The 13137-nt window shown below is 39.1% G+C and overlaps 1 protein-coding gene across 2 annotated transcripts in view; it reads left to right on the top strand.

The window, feature by feature from the left end:
* SYNPO2 (synaptopodin 2) overlaps positions 1-3893 on the top strand; it is a 163359-nt gene extending 159466 nt beyond the window's left edge. For both annotated transcript variants that reach the window (XM_087437685.1, XM_004426543.3), the window contains exon 5: positions 293-3893. In XM_087437685.1, the coding sequence (XP_087293811.1) occupies positions 293-835 (543 nt within the window). In that variant the 3' untranslated portion in view covers positions 836-3893. The remainder of the gene's footprint in view (positions 1-292) is intronic.
* Positions 3894-13137: the final 9244 nt, after the last annotated feature.

Here is a 13137-nt window from a genome sequence, read left to right as displayed (position 1 = left end):
CCGCAGTGATGACAGGACACCTGCTGTGGTGGGTATGTCTAAGACAGATAGTGGCAATTGGAGCTATGGGCTCAGAGAGCTAGAGCACCAAGGAGGTCCTAAGTGAGGGCCCAGTCCCAGAGCAGAGCTAATAATACACCAGGCAAAGGCAGCGTGTCTTGGCTTTAGGACTAAGCACTGGGGGATCTGACTTTTACAGTACTTGGTAATGGTGCCAAGTATACTTTGGAGTAACAGCCAGTCAGCATAAACCAAAATGAATGAGATATATTAACATTTTCATTGTTTCTAGGAGAGTGGACGCTCCCTTTCTCTTCCTGGAAGACCAGTTCCACCCGCCATCTCTACAACATCTCCTTGGGTATACCAGCCTGCTTATGGCTACTCTAGCAAACCAACTGATGGGCTAGAGAAAGCAAACAAGAGACTAACTCCTTGGGAAGCAGCAGCAAATTCTCCTCTTGGTTTAGTGGATGATGCCTTTAGACCCAGAAACATCCAGGAATCCATTGTGGCAAATGTGGTCTCAGCAGCTCGGAGGAAGGTGCTTCCAGGGCCCTCTGAGGATTGGAATGAGAGACTGTCCTATGCTCCTCAAACCCAGAAGGCCAATATGGGCACATCTGGAAGGCAAGAGTATAATGTTGCATCCCTACCCAATAATAGTAAGCCCACCAACTCCCAATATGGTTCCCAGTTGTCATATGCATATTATAGGCAGCCTTCCAGAAATGATTCTGAAATAATGTCCATGGAGACCAGATCTGATTACTGTCTTCCAGTAGCCAGTTTCAACTATAACCCACACCCAAGGGGATGGAGACGCCAAACATGAAAGTTAGAAGAACTGATCATGCATCACCTACAGTAATCATTTTTAAAAGTGTTCCCTTGCAGGGTTTTTGATTTTTCCAATAGATTTAGATTTACTTTTGATCTTGGCTTGTTCTCATAGGTCGTTTATCTGAGTGTGTGTGTGTGTGTGTGTGCGCGCACATGTGAGTGTGAATCACTTCCTTTTCTGCTGATGCGTAGAGAATTTCTTTGAAGAAAAAATTTATTTTCTGCATTGATGTGCTGGTACTTATCTGTAATTCACAATCTTAATTCCATTTATTTCATTAGTATGAGGTAGTCTAGGCAATTAAACTCTGCTTAATAAAAATGAAATTATTTTCTTCTATATGCCTTAGTCCAGGAAAGAATTAATGAAATATGATGTGCTAATTGTCATTAGCAATAACAGCAAGAAATATAACGTTGGAGAAGTTTTCAAAGGGAGTAAGCCAGTGAATAATAATTACATAAAAAAGGATTTCCTTGGTGTTATTTTAAGCGTTTCGCTGAAATATTTTTTAAAATCTAATAAAATTCAGATTTGTTTTTTAGAATTGAAATACAGTATAAGTATTCTCAGAAAGAAAGAAGTATTTGAGAGTAAGACAATTATACAGTTCAGAGGGACTTTTGAAGTAAATGATGTAACGTGTGGGGAATAGAAAGATTCAGGTACAGGACTAGTTTTTAACCTATGTAAAGCCAGCAGCCTGAGACAGGAATAGACCTCAGGTTCAGGTGTCCTCCTTTGTCAAACGAGATCAGATTATCTAATCTCTTATATCCTTAACAACTCGGATATTCTGAGATTCTTTCATTAGTAGAATGACCTTTGATGCATTTTTCATTTTTGTTGCTCATCATATAAATATCAGATTAAATTTAGGAGTGGATTAGGTCATGGATGTCACTACATGAATCAGTAAAGGTCCAAAAAGAATGGTTGGGCGGCAGATTTTGTGCTACGTGTTACGTGAAGTGATGGGTGATGTGATGTGAAGAAAAAACTGTTAATGGATTCAAGGAAGTGGTAGATGGATGTGTCTGTTATTATGCACCTGTAGGACATGACCATTTATTCAGTTATACAAAACATGCCACAGAAGCCTATGCAACAAGCCGTGCTTCTTTCGAAAGTCATCATTAGGAAGTTCGCAGGAAGTTAAACAGCTGCTTGGTTGATTCCATGACCCAGGCCTTGTTAGCATGGCCATGAGACAATCAGTCAAACACCTGCTTCTTCCTGCCATACCCACAGAGGATTAAATACAAGGAAATTCAAAGTATTTTACAGCATAAGCAAGTATTGAGACTGTTTTAAAATAAAAACATCTTGAGCATTCGAAGCTTTCTTAGGTTTTTAAATGTGATTATTTTGCTTTGTTTTACTTTTTAACCCTTGAATTTATTATTATGATGGTGTCTTTCACAGAATAAAACTTAAAAAAAATTTCCAGGGTACAAGTGATCCCTTATCTTAGAAGAAAAGAATAAAAATTTGAAGAAATCACAGTAAGTTCTGTTATTGAAGGACCCAACTAGATACTAATTTGTTTAGTTATGAAGAAAAGATGACTACTTTCTAAAGTTATATTGTTAAATTATCTTAAATCGATATAGTGTTAATTCTCTCAAACTATAAGGTATATTTATTGACTCCTGAAGGTCCTGTGGAATCTTAAAAAATAATGCCCAATATATTGTTAGTCTGTCAGTAAATTCTCTGGAATCCCTCACATAAAAACTTCTTTGCTTCAAACTTTATTAAAGTGGTTGAATCATTCTAGATGTCAATGTTTTAAGATATGGGGGATTTAGCAGAGAAGAATTAGCCTGACGGGATCAGATCCTATTTTGTTGCTTTCTTTTATAAACACTAGAAGTGATTTCCATTACTCCTAGGATTTGATACACTACAATTCCAGAAGTTGATACACATTATATTATTCACTAAAACTTTCACTAGACTAAAAATAGAGAGAAGCAGAACATTTTAAACCTAAATATTGCTATTATAAAACAGCCACCTCACTCTTTGCATGTACTAGATCAAAATTGTCATTTGTATTAAGCTATCTGAATTTATTCTAGACATCAAGAAAAAGACAATATACGGCAAGAAAGTTGTACATTTTTCACTCAGAAGGAAATAGACATCTCATATTTTTATTAGAAATCAATGTCTCAAGAAGTCATACTTTGCAGATATAATTCTGCAAAGCAAAACTGCCATTGTCAAATCATCACAAAACGTATCGTGGGTGTTTATCTCTCGTTTATTTGAAAAAGAGTAAAGTTAGATTGCTTACATTTAAGCTAATGTTTGAGACAGGACATGTCACGCTGAGATCTGATTCCGGTGGGTGACTATACCTAGATAGCTACTGTTCTCACAAAATAAAATTAGTTAGTCTCTAAACAAAATATTAGTCTGTTTAGAGAAGTGCTGTTGCTTTGTAAATACATACCGCATGTGTTGTAGGACATGTTTCTGCTAGTAGCAACCACATAGGTAGAAAGAGTTCCTGGTTTACCGTGGATTAAAAAGGATTCTCTAAAAGTACAGGGACATTAATTTGGCACCTTTCCTCCATCTTGAGTTTAAATATCATATTATTGCATGTGTGTGACGTGTCCATGATTAAGGTGATTTAAATTTTGTCTAGTATTTTGAGTTTCATAAATGCACAGATTTATCTCTATGTCTCTTTTATGTTTTGGCACCATTGCTCACAGTGGAAAGGGCCACCCTATTAGGGCTCACGTATATATATGTATTAACAAATTGAAACTTTGAGTAAAAAAATTATATCAAATAGGCTCAGTTATTATAATTAGAGAAGAATTTTAGAAATGTTTGTTTTTTAAGAGAAAGTAGATTTTCACACTTGATTTCTATTCAAAGTAGAAGTATACACTGTCCACACTTTTCTACTAAAAAAAGACTATGTTCTCCTGCTAATTAGATTGACATTTTCACCTGTGTTTACCCCCAAAAGACTGTATTTGAAAATGCATACTGAAAGTCTAAATTGTACTAGTAATAAAAAGTAACTTGAAAATCAACTTAAAGAGTCTTTTCATTTTTCCTTATAAAAAAATTGTTTTGAATTAGTCTTCACCCCAAAGGAGATTTAATCTTACCTATTACATATATTTAAATTTTGGTTTCTACAATAACAGCCTCCAGGCACATCAAAGAATTTCATGCTGATGGCAACATTTTGACTCTAACATTTAAAAACTTTAGAAAAAACTTACCTGAGAACATTATCAATTTCACATGTAAATTAGGAAGTTTAGGATCCAAACATATCTTAATATTATTTTTTATTAATTCTTTCCTTTATAGTATTTTGAAAATCAGTCCTCAGCACAAGCATAGCCAATGGTAATATGACTTGATAATACTTTGGTTGAATTTCTAAAACTACTCTGGACTCACTCAGAGAACCTACCATGTTTGTCATTCCATTACTTCCAGCCGTCTGTCCTCTTTAGGCTGGCCCGAGACTGACCTCTGTTAAACTGAGGCCCTCATTATAATAAAGCGTATTTAAGTAAAACTTTTTTAAAAATGACTTTGGCTTTTCCTACATAACATTAAAACTTTCAGCTTTTTGACACTTTTTTTTTATAAATTCTTAATAAGACGGCTGTTTTTGGCATTCCGGTAAAAAAAATATTTTTTAAAGGGCCAGCACTTGAAACATTCTTCAAAAATGAGGACTGTTATAAAGATTAAAATGACGTAAGAGAGAGTAGCACTATACTGTCTTAAGACGCTCATGCCATAGAAAAAGTCCCTTTTCTCTGAGGAATTCCTAGCGCTTAGCAGACTATAAATTTCAAAACACACTAAGAGGTAGGCAATGTTTTCTCCACATGGAGAAAACCGACAGCCTGAGACAAGGAGAGTTCAATTCCCTGGATCTCCACCAGGAAGACAGCCACAGAGTTCCTTCGAGAATAGCCAGTTTCCCTGGTCCACATAATACCAGAAATATTTAGTGCAACGTATTCCCTTTTCCTCAGTGGTTTTGGAAAATAGCAAGATCCCTGACTTCTCAAATTTAATAGGGCAATATTTTTCACAAAGGGGTATTTCGTTATTTACAGCCTTACAAAATGTGATTTTATATTTCTAGAAATCTAGAATTTCTAACTGTTTTTATAATATACGTCTAGAAATTATCTGGCAATCCCCCTTATAAAAATCAAGTAATTTTATGAAGGGCACTTAAAGATGAAATGCTTCCAATGTATCTTGCTCTGACATTTTTTTCTCTCTCAAGTTGTAGGGAAGATTTACTATATTATACTTCCTTTCTCCTTGACTTTTCTGTCGCCTGTCTTCATAAGCTTTCCTCCACTCTCACCTACCCTCAAGAAGAAAAAGCTTCCCTTACCTCTTCAGAATTTCAAGAGCTGTATTTCCTACTTGAGGGTCTGAGAAGGCTTTATAAGGCAGGACTGCCTCACCATGATGATCTGAATAAGCGTGACGTTTGCCTTAAATTACGAAATAAATTATATGGGGTATATGAAGGCAAAGGCACAATCTTATTTAAGCTCAAATTTTCCTTGAAGAACCCTGTCTACATTGCTGTGAACATTCAGAGGTAGAGGAAGGATCCTGCTTAGTCTTTCTTCAGCATCCCCTTTTCTAGGAAAAAATATTTGTTTAGACAATTGAGCAATAGGTGTATTCTGCAGGGATGTTTCTTCCACACAGTACAGTGCCTGTGTTGGAAAGGAAAGCGCTGTTCTTACCCTAGGGAAGGCACACTGCACTGCCTTGCTACTGCTTCGATGGGGCAACCATTTGGGAAGCAAAAGAGAAAACCCTGACAGAGTCAGCAGAAGCTTTGCTGCAGCTGGGGCTGCTCCCTGACCTGTCAGGACCAGCCTCATTTCAAGGGGTTGCCTTGGTAGTTTTTCCTGTTGAGCTACAAGTCATTCATAACACAGCTTTCTGCCAGACCAGTACATAGGACAGAGAAGAAAAATATTTTTAACATAAATAAATAAAGGAGAAGGGGCTTCACATTTTCCTATAACTTGGTATTGTTTGGACCTTTATGCCAGTGACATGCCTTTTTGTCCTTGACGTCAGACACTCTTTCTCTGGTTTCTATCTACAGTAACTACAGCTCTGATTATTAGAATACAAAATGCCTATAATGTATTAAGGTTGATACTTACTAGAGGGCTGAGAACAGGAAAAAGAACCCTGATTTTGTGATAAAATAGCCAAAGTTCAATGCTCAGCTAAGCCAAGCCCCGTGTCCGGTATGAACTTGATAAAGAAAATAACCAATGAGGGCAGAGCTTTCACGTCCTATGGTGTTCTCCAGTGGTGCTGTTGGAAAATCTTATATTTCTAACGGAGACTCAACTGGGTCTTCCACAATGTGTTTGAATAAGCAAAGTATCTGGCTTTCTCATTTTGCGTAATAAAGGAAGACATCCAGAAATAAATAAGAATTAACTGTTCAAGGTCTAAAATGCTATCATGTAGGAAAAAATCAGAGGTAGGAACAAATGCTATAGCTATTTTGCCTGAGGAAGTTGCAAAAGAATGTGTAGCACATTTTTATTTCACCATTACCCTCCTAAAAAGTTGTTCTTAGGGTCGGCCCCGTGGTTTAGCCGTTAAGTGCTCGCGCTCCGCTACTGGCGGCCCGGGTTCGGGTCCCGAGCGCGCACCGACGCACCGCTTCTCCGGCCATGCTGAGGCCGCGTCCCACATACAGCAACTAGAAGGATGTGCAGCTATGACGTGCAGCTATGACGTGCAACTATCTGCTGGGGCTTTGGGGGAAAAAAAAAGGAGGAGGATTGGCAATAGATGTTAGCTCAGAGCCGGTCTTCCTCAGCAAAAAGAGGAGGATTAGCATGGATGTTAGCTCAGGGCTGATCTTCCTCACAAATAAATAAACAAATAAATACTCTAAAAAAAAAAGTTGTTCTTAAAACAAAGTACGTTAAAAGAGGGCCATTCCAAGATAAAAAAAAAAAAGGGGGGAGGCATTTTAGCCATAAGTATAAAACAAATATTTTTACTCCCATGAAGACATTGATATTTATGGCACAAGTATTTCCATGAAACGTGCATTGCGTTCATTTTAAGAAATCTCCCTCAGGCATTCAATTACTCAACTTAGCATTTTCCCCAAGTTATTATTATTTGAAGTTATCAGTGGCAAGATTTTATTTTAATCTAAGAAAATCGGGGCTTCTGTGAAGATGTCAGAAGGAAAGCAGGTAATGCTCATCCTGATTTTTAATTTTTCTGACAAAGGGAAACATAAAATTTTATCAGCATGAGCAGCCCACAGGTTTAATAACATTGAATGGCATTTCTGTTCCTGCCCTAGACTTTTTTTCTTGGCACAATGAATATACCTAGAGTTGGATTTAAAGAGACAGCAAACTCAAATCCTCTCCCCAAATGGAAAGCCAGTATAAAAGGACTCACCATAGACTATGGCTATAGACTCTTTGTAGAGTTTAAGAATAAAGCCCTAGGAAGGAGAATGGAATGTCACAGTTCATGGACACTTAGTTATTCCTCCAGAATGTACCACTTCTGGCAAGAGCACATAAAGGTCTTCTGTTGGCAGCTCCAGGAGCTACTCTCAGGGGGAGATGGATGCAACCATTTATCAGTCAGTCAGCAATCCTTTATCATTTCCCAACTGATTGCCATACATGATGTTCCATGCCATGGACATATTAGTGAATAAAACGTGGCCTCTGTCCCCAGGGAGCTGGTAGCTCTAAGAGGAGGTACATGTAAAGAGACAAGAACAATGATAGGATTATACACAGAGTGTTATGAGAACAGCAAAAAGATATCCAACCTTAAGGTGAGAAGATTGGTGCATTGGTGCATGGTTGGAAAAGTCCTCACAGAAGTCTTTCCGGAAGAATTTATGGCAGAGTTGAGTCTTAAGGGCTGAGTAGGAGTAACTGGTACAGCCAAAAGGGAAGCCATTCCAGACAAAGGGAACAGCACAGTGTTGATAAACTCCAGGCTGTTCTGTGTTATTACTGGATAATAAGGTGGGAATCAGAAACAGTGGATTTTATCCTACAGGGAAGGGTAAATTTTTTTCTGTAAAAGGCCTGGTGGTAAATGCTTTAGGCTTAGAGAACCATATGGCTTCAAGTCAACTCTGCAAAAGTGACCATGATATGAAAACAAATGAGCATGGCTTAATAAAACTTTATTTACGGACATTGTAATTGGAATTTCACATAACCTTCACAAGTCATGAAATAATATTCTTTAAAAAAATTTTTTTCAACCACTTACAAATGTAAAAACCATTTGTAGTTCACTGTACAAAAACAGGCGGTAAGCCAAACTCGGCATGTGGGCTGTAGTTTGTTCATTCCTGGTGTAGGGCAACAACAGAGAGCCATTAAAGGATTTTAAACAAGGAACTGGCATGAGCTAGCCCTCTTGGTAGGAAGTTCATTCTGGCAGCACTGGGGAGGACAGATTTGAGAGAACAGGACAAGAGGAAGGGAGGACGCAGCAGTCATATCTTTCCACGTGAAAAGGCAGGCACGGTTTGCCTCCTCGAACACTTGGTAATAAATAAATCGGTCACCACCAGACCTCCCCCATTACTGCCCACCCCTTTCTCTGCCACTGTGCCTCCTCCTCTCATCACACTCTCCTCCTCATCTCACCACTCCCGTCCCAAACACACACCACGGCTGCCAGCTGGCCTCCTCTCTAAACTCTTTCAAGACAACAGAGCAAAGGGAACTGCTGAATGAGTGACCCCTGCAGCCCCACTGCTCTAATTTCTGGGAAGACGGAGACGGCTGAGTGAGCAGTAGGATGACCAGATCTTCCTCCAAGCCGTCAATACATGTCACAGATGTGGTTACAATCTTTGGAACGTTTCTTTTCCATTTGGCAGCTATAACAGTCATTTTTTTTTTTTAATTTGCGTTTGGGGGGTGAAATGACGCTCTCCCGGAAAACCGAAATGATTAGCTCCCTTTCCTGCCACCTAATCTAAGACTTTATCCTTTGCTAAGTAATCTTGATTCCAAAGCATTGAAAATTAAATATGCCACAAAAATGCTTTGGGACCCAAAATAATTTTTAAAAGATTAAGTACTAAAATAGGAATATCTTTGGTAGGTTTTCAAAACGCACAGACTAGTAAAATTAGAAGGGCACCTGGAGATCATGTAATAAAATACAGGAGGGACCTAAAAAGCCAAAATGAGCACCAGGTTTGCTTTCCTTTCAATGCTATGTTCTTTCCTCAAAGCTTACAGAGCTGTTTAAACCCAACATCTGGCAGATTTAAGATGGCAGCATTACCCAACCTGTGGTGTAATGGCATTTTCAAACATTAATGCTGCTGTACTGTAGATTCCATTTTAAGCTCTTAAGGCACTTGGTGTGTATACACCTTAGCCAGTGTTATGTTGTTCCAGACACAGCCCATGTTAACATCCACCCTCCTTTCCTGTTTTACAGACAGAGCTGATGTCATTGGCAATTGATGGGATAGTTTTATGTGGCACTATATCATTATCTCCATTCTGAAATCCTCCCAGAATGGAGAAACATAAAATGAAGGAGAACACAATAATGGAAGATGTATAATAATGTGTGCGTCTAAAAGAGTAAGGTAGAAAAAGCCAGAGTTGACTACAATGATAACTCATTCTAACTACAGCAGCTCTGTAATCTGGAACTTGCCAGTCTGTTATACCCACACAAATAGTCCAAGGTCAGGAACGATGTGAAAATCTTTCAACAGGATGATATGTGAAAAATTATGACACATACAAATTCACAAACATTTAATTATTATGGATTTTCAAAAACAGAAAAAAAATTGGAAAGCGTATCACAAAAACCAGGCAATTCTGCCACCTATGCTTCTGACTTACTCTGATTTTATCACACATGTCACTCCAAATGAAGCTTCCTAAACATGGCAAGGTGAAGATTTGCCCTGGAGACATAGCTGTTGCCTATCAATTTTCATAGAATTAATAAAAAACGTGTTCAAATAGTCAAGGAAAAAAGTAGAGGTTTATTTGGCATAATTTACCTGAATTGCTATTCTCTTTTACTGCATTCATCCAGTCGTTCATCAGGAATGTGTTAAGTATTTTTTAGGTGTTAAGTACTCTACTAGGCAGAGAGATGATGAGGATGATGATGATGGTGGTGATGATGATGATGATAGTGATGATAGCCACTCTTTATAGACACTCGCAATGTACCAAACCCTATACTAAATACTTCATCTCTTTGGTTTCATTTAATCTTCTTAACGTTTTGCAGTTGGTACTGTTAATATCCCCATTTTATGGATGAAGAAACTGAGGCATAGGATGCATAAATATCTGACATGGGCATACCACTAGAAAATGGTAGATCTGGGATTTGAATTGGGCCTTTCTGTTCCACAGTCATTCTATATACACTTATCTATATATACACGATAAAAAAGGTGTAGATGGCATGGCCTCTCCCTGGCCGGGAAACTAGATAGATAGATTTACAACAAAAGAAAAATTCTAAGGCATGTATGGGATAATCATCCTGAAAGGGATCACAGAGATTATCTAATCAAAACTCTCATTTTACAGAAAGGAAATTGAGACCTGGCTAGGACAAAATGCCCAAGGTCACCCAATGTCGTGCAGAAGCACTTTTCTCTACTCCTTGTGCCGCTACCCAAGTCCAGGTTCATTTGTTACCTGCACTGTTAAAATAGCATCATACCATGTCTCTCTGCCTCCAGTTCCATTCTCTTTTTCCATCATACTTAAGTTTCTGAAACTCAGGTATGTGAATGTTGAACTACTTAAGCTTTTCCAAATGCTTTTTTCTTTCTTATTCCTGAAGGCCCAGCTCTGCCTTATCAAGCACCACTCTATTCTTCCAACTCCAGTTCCCGCCACGACTCCAGGTGGACCATAATCCGTTTCCACAATCCTGCTGTTCATGTTCCTTTCCTTATGTGTTTGAGCATGCTCTCCCTCTGTCTAAAATGCCCTCTCCTTTCCTGGCCTGTGAACATGTTCGTCCTCAAGAAGCAGCTCAAATATCACTCATTAAAGCATTTCATTCTCCAAACTGTTAGTCACTCCCTCTTCTGTATTTCCACAATACTTCATTTATATTCAATACGAGAGACAATGACTTGCTCAGCTTTTATTCTAACACCTAATGAATTACATGAATGACTCATAGTAGGTCTTCAATACACGCTTGCTGAATGAATGAATGAATAAACTGAGAGTACTATTGTTTCTTGATCTCCAAGTCAATTTTTGCCACAATAGCATCCATTCAGTCTTTCAGTTCTTCCAAATAATGTGTGTTGTATTTCTACCTTGTGCCAGGTACTCTGCTAGGCAGAAGGGTTACAGTGGGGAAAAAGGTAGATAAGGTTCCTGCCCTCATGGAGTGGAGCTGCTTTTAGCAAGAAGTGCAGATAACAGAAATAATAAACATATAATGAGTGCCAGAAAAGTAATTGACAGCCAAGAAAAGAAGGAGTTAGTGAGGAAGGCCATCTTAGAAAGAGGGGTCAGAGAAGTCTTCTCCAAGCACTTGATATTTTAATGAAGAGCTCAAGGATAAGATGCCCAGCCTTGTAAAGAGCTGGGGAAGAGCATTTCAGGCAGACAGAACAGCCAAGCTTGTAGACAAGAAAGGCTCACTATGATCAAGGAGAGAAAGAGGCCTGCATGGCCTCTTCAGTAGTTGAGAGAGCCACAGAAGTTGAGAGAGAAAAGTTGGGCAAATGCGGTTGGGGAGGTCAGCCCATGAATACTTCGCATGCTTCGTAGGCTATAACAGGGAATTTGAATTTTCTCCTAAAGGCCGTGGGAAGCAATAGAAGGGTTCCTAGCTGAGAGTAAACTGACCTGAACTGCGTGTTTAAAAATGAGGGAAATGGATTGAAGCAGTGCAATGATAAAGGCAGGAAGAACAGCTGGGAAGCTCTTGCAGAAGTCCAGGCAAACAACGGTACCGTGGAGCCACCAAGACAGAAGGAACACAGACAGATTTCCATTGTATTTGGGAGATAGACTCACCAGGGCTTGGGAAAGTGCTGGATGTGGGCTGTCAAAGAAAGGGAGGCATTACAGTTTATTTTTAGATGTTATGGTCTGAACCATTGGATAGATGGCATGTTTTACTGAGAGGAGGAAGACTGAAGTGAGAAATGAACGTAGGAGGGAAAGTTAAAAGTTCCTTGTTGGACGTATTGAGCTGATACCATGTATGGACATTTTAAGCGTTTCTGTGGAAAACCGCTCTTGAAGTACAAGAACCACCAGATAACAACAGTAACAGCTAATAATCACTGGGGTTATTTACCATGTGTCAGACTGTTCCTACATTCAGCTATATAGTCCCCGCCATCACTCGGCAAGGAAGTTACTCCTGTGATCTCCATTCTCCAGATGAGGAAAGTAAGGCACTGAGTGGTCAAGTTACCTCCCCAAGATCTCGCATTTGCAAGTGGCAGATTCAGGATTCAAATCCAGGCAGTCTGACTCCAGAGCCTGGCCGTTTAATCTCTGTATCATAAAAGTTAATGACCTGGTGCCAGGAAAGTAATTAAATCCTGCTTATTGTTAAATAAAACCAATAGGAAGCAAACACAGCTCCCCACACATTACATGACAGGATTTATTAAACACTGATTATAATGAATGACAATTCTGTTGCTGATATAAAATAACTTTTCTTATCACGGATGCCGTTATAGAAATCACATTGTGTCCTGGGCACCAAGAATAGATTATTGCGCAGCAATGACTTCTCCCAGGGGAATTAACCGGGTCCCCATTTAGCGCTCTTGCCTAGAGGCAATCACCTGCAGACACCCACTTGCATCCACAGTTATCACTTCAGAAAGGATTTATTGACCGTCTGTAATGAGCCAGGCGCTGGAGTAAGCATGAGAACTACAACTCCCTGCTTTCATAGAGCTTCTGACTAGAGAGGGAGACAAGAAAATAAAACCACCAATTAACATAAACTGCGATATGTGCTGAAAGCAGTATACACCACTGGGGCACCCAACCCTCCATGGGGGAAATTAGATTTGAGCTGAGACCTGCAAAGGGTGGTAGGATTTAAGCAGGATGCAGCTCAGTGTTTCTTAGCCAGAGAAGCGAAGAAACTTATAGAGCGCTTTGGAAGTGGCACAGGAGCATTTGTGCCATTTGACACAGGTAGCAGTTTTACAAAACTGCCAAAGGAGCAAATACGGAAATCACCTTCGCCTG

This window comes from Ceratotherium simum, chromosome 12 (genome assembly GCF_057802395.1).
Source record: "Ceratotherium simum simum isolate JZ-2026a chromosome 12, ASM5780239v1, whole genome shotgun sequence".
Taxonomy (NCBI): domain Eukaryota; kingdom Metazoa; phylum Chordata; class Mammalia; order Perissodactyla; family Rhinocerotidae; genus Ceratotherium; species Ceratotherium simum.
Note: the sequence above shows the minus strand (reverse complement) of the source record. Positions and strands in the feature narration are given on the sequence as shown.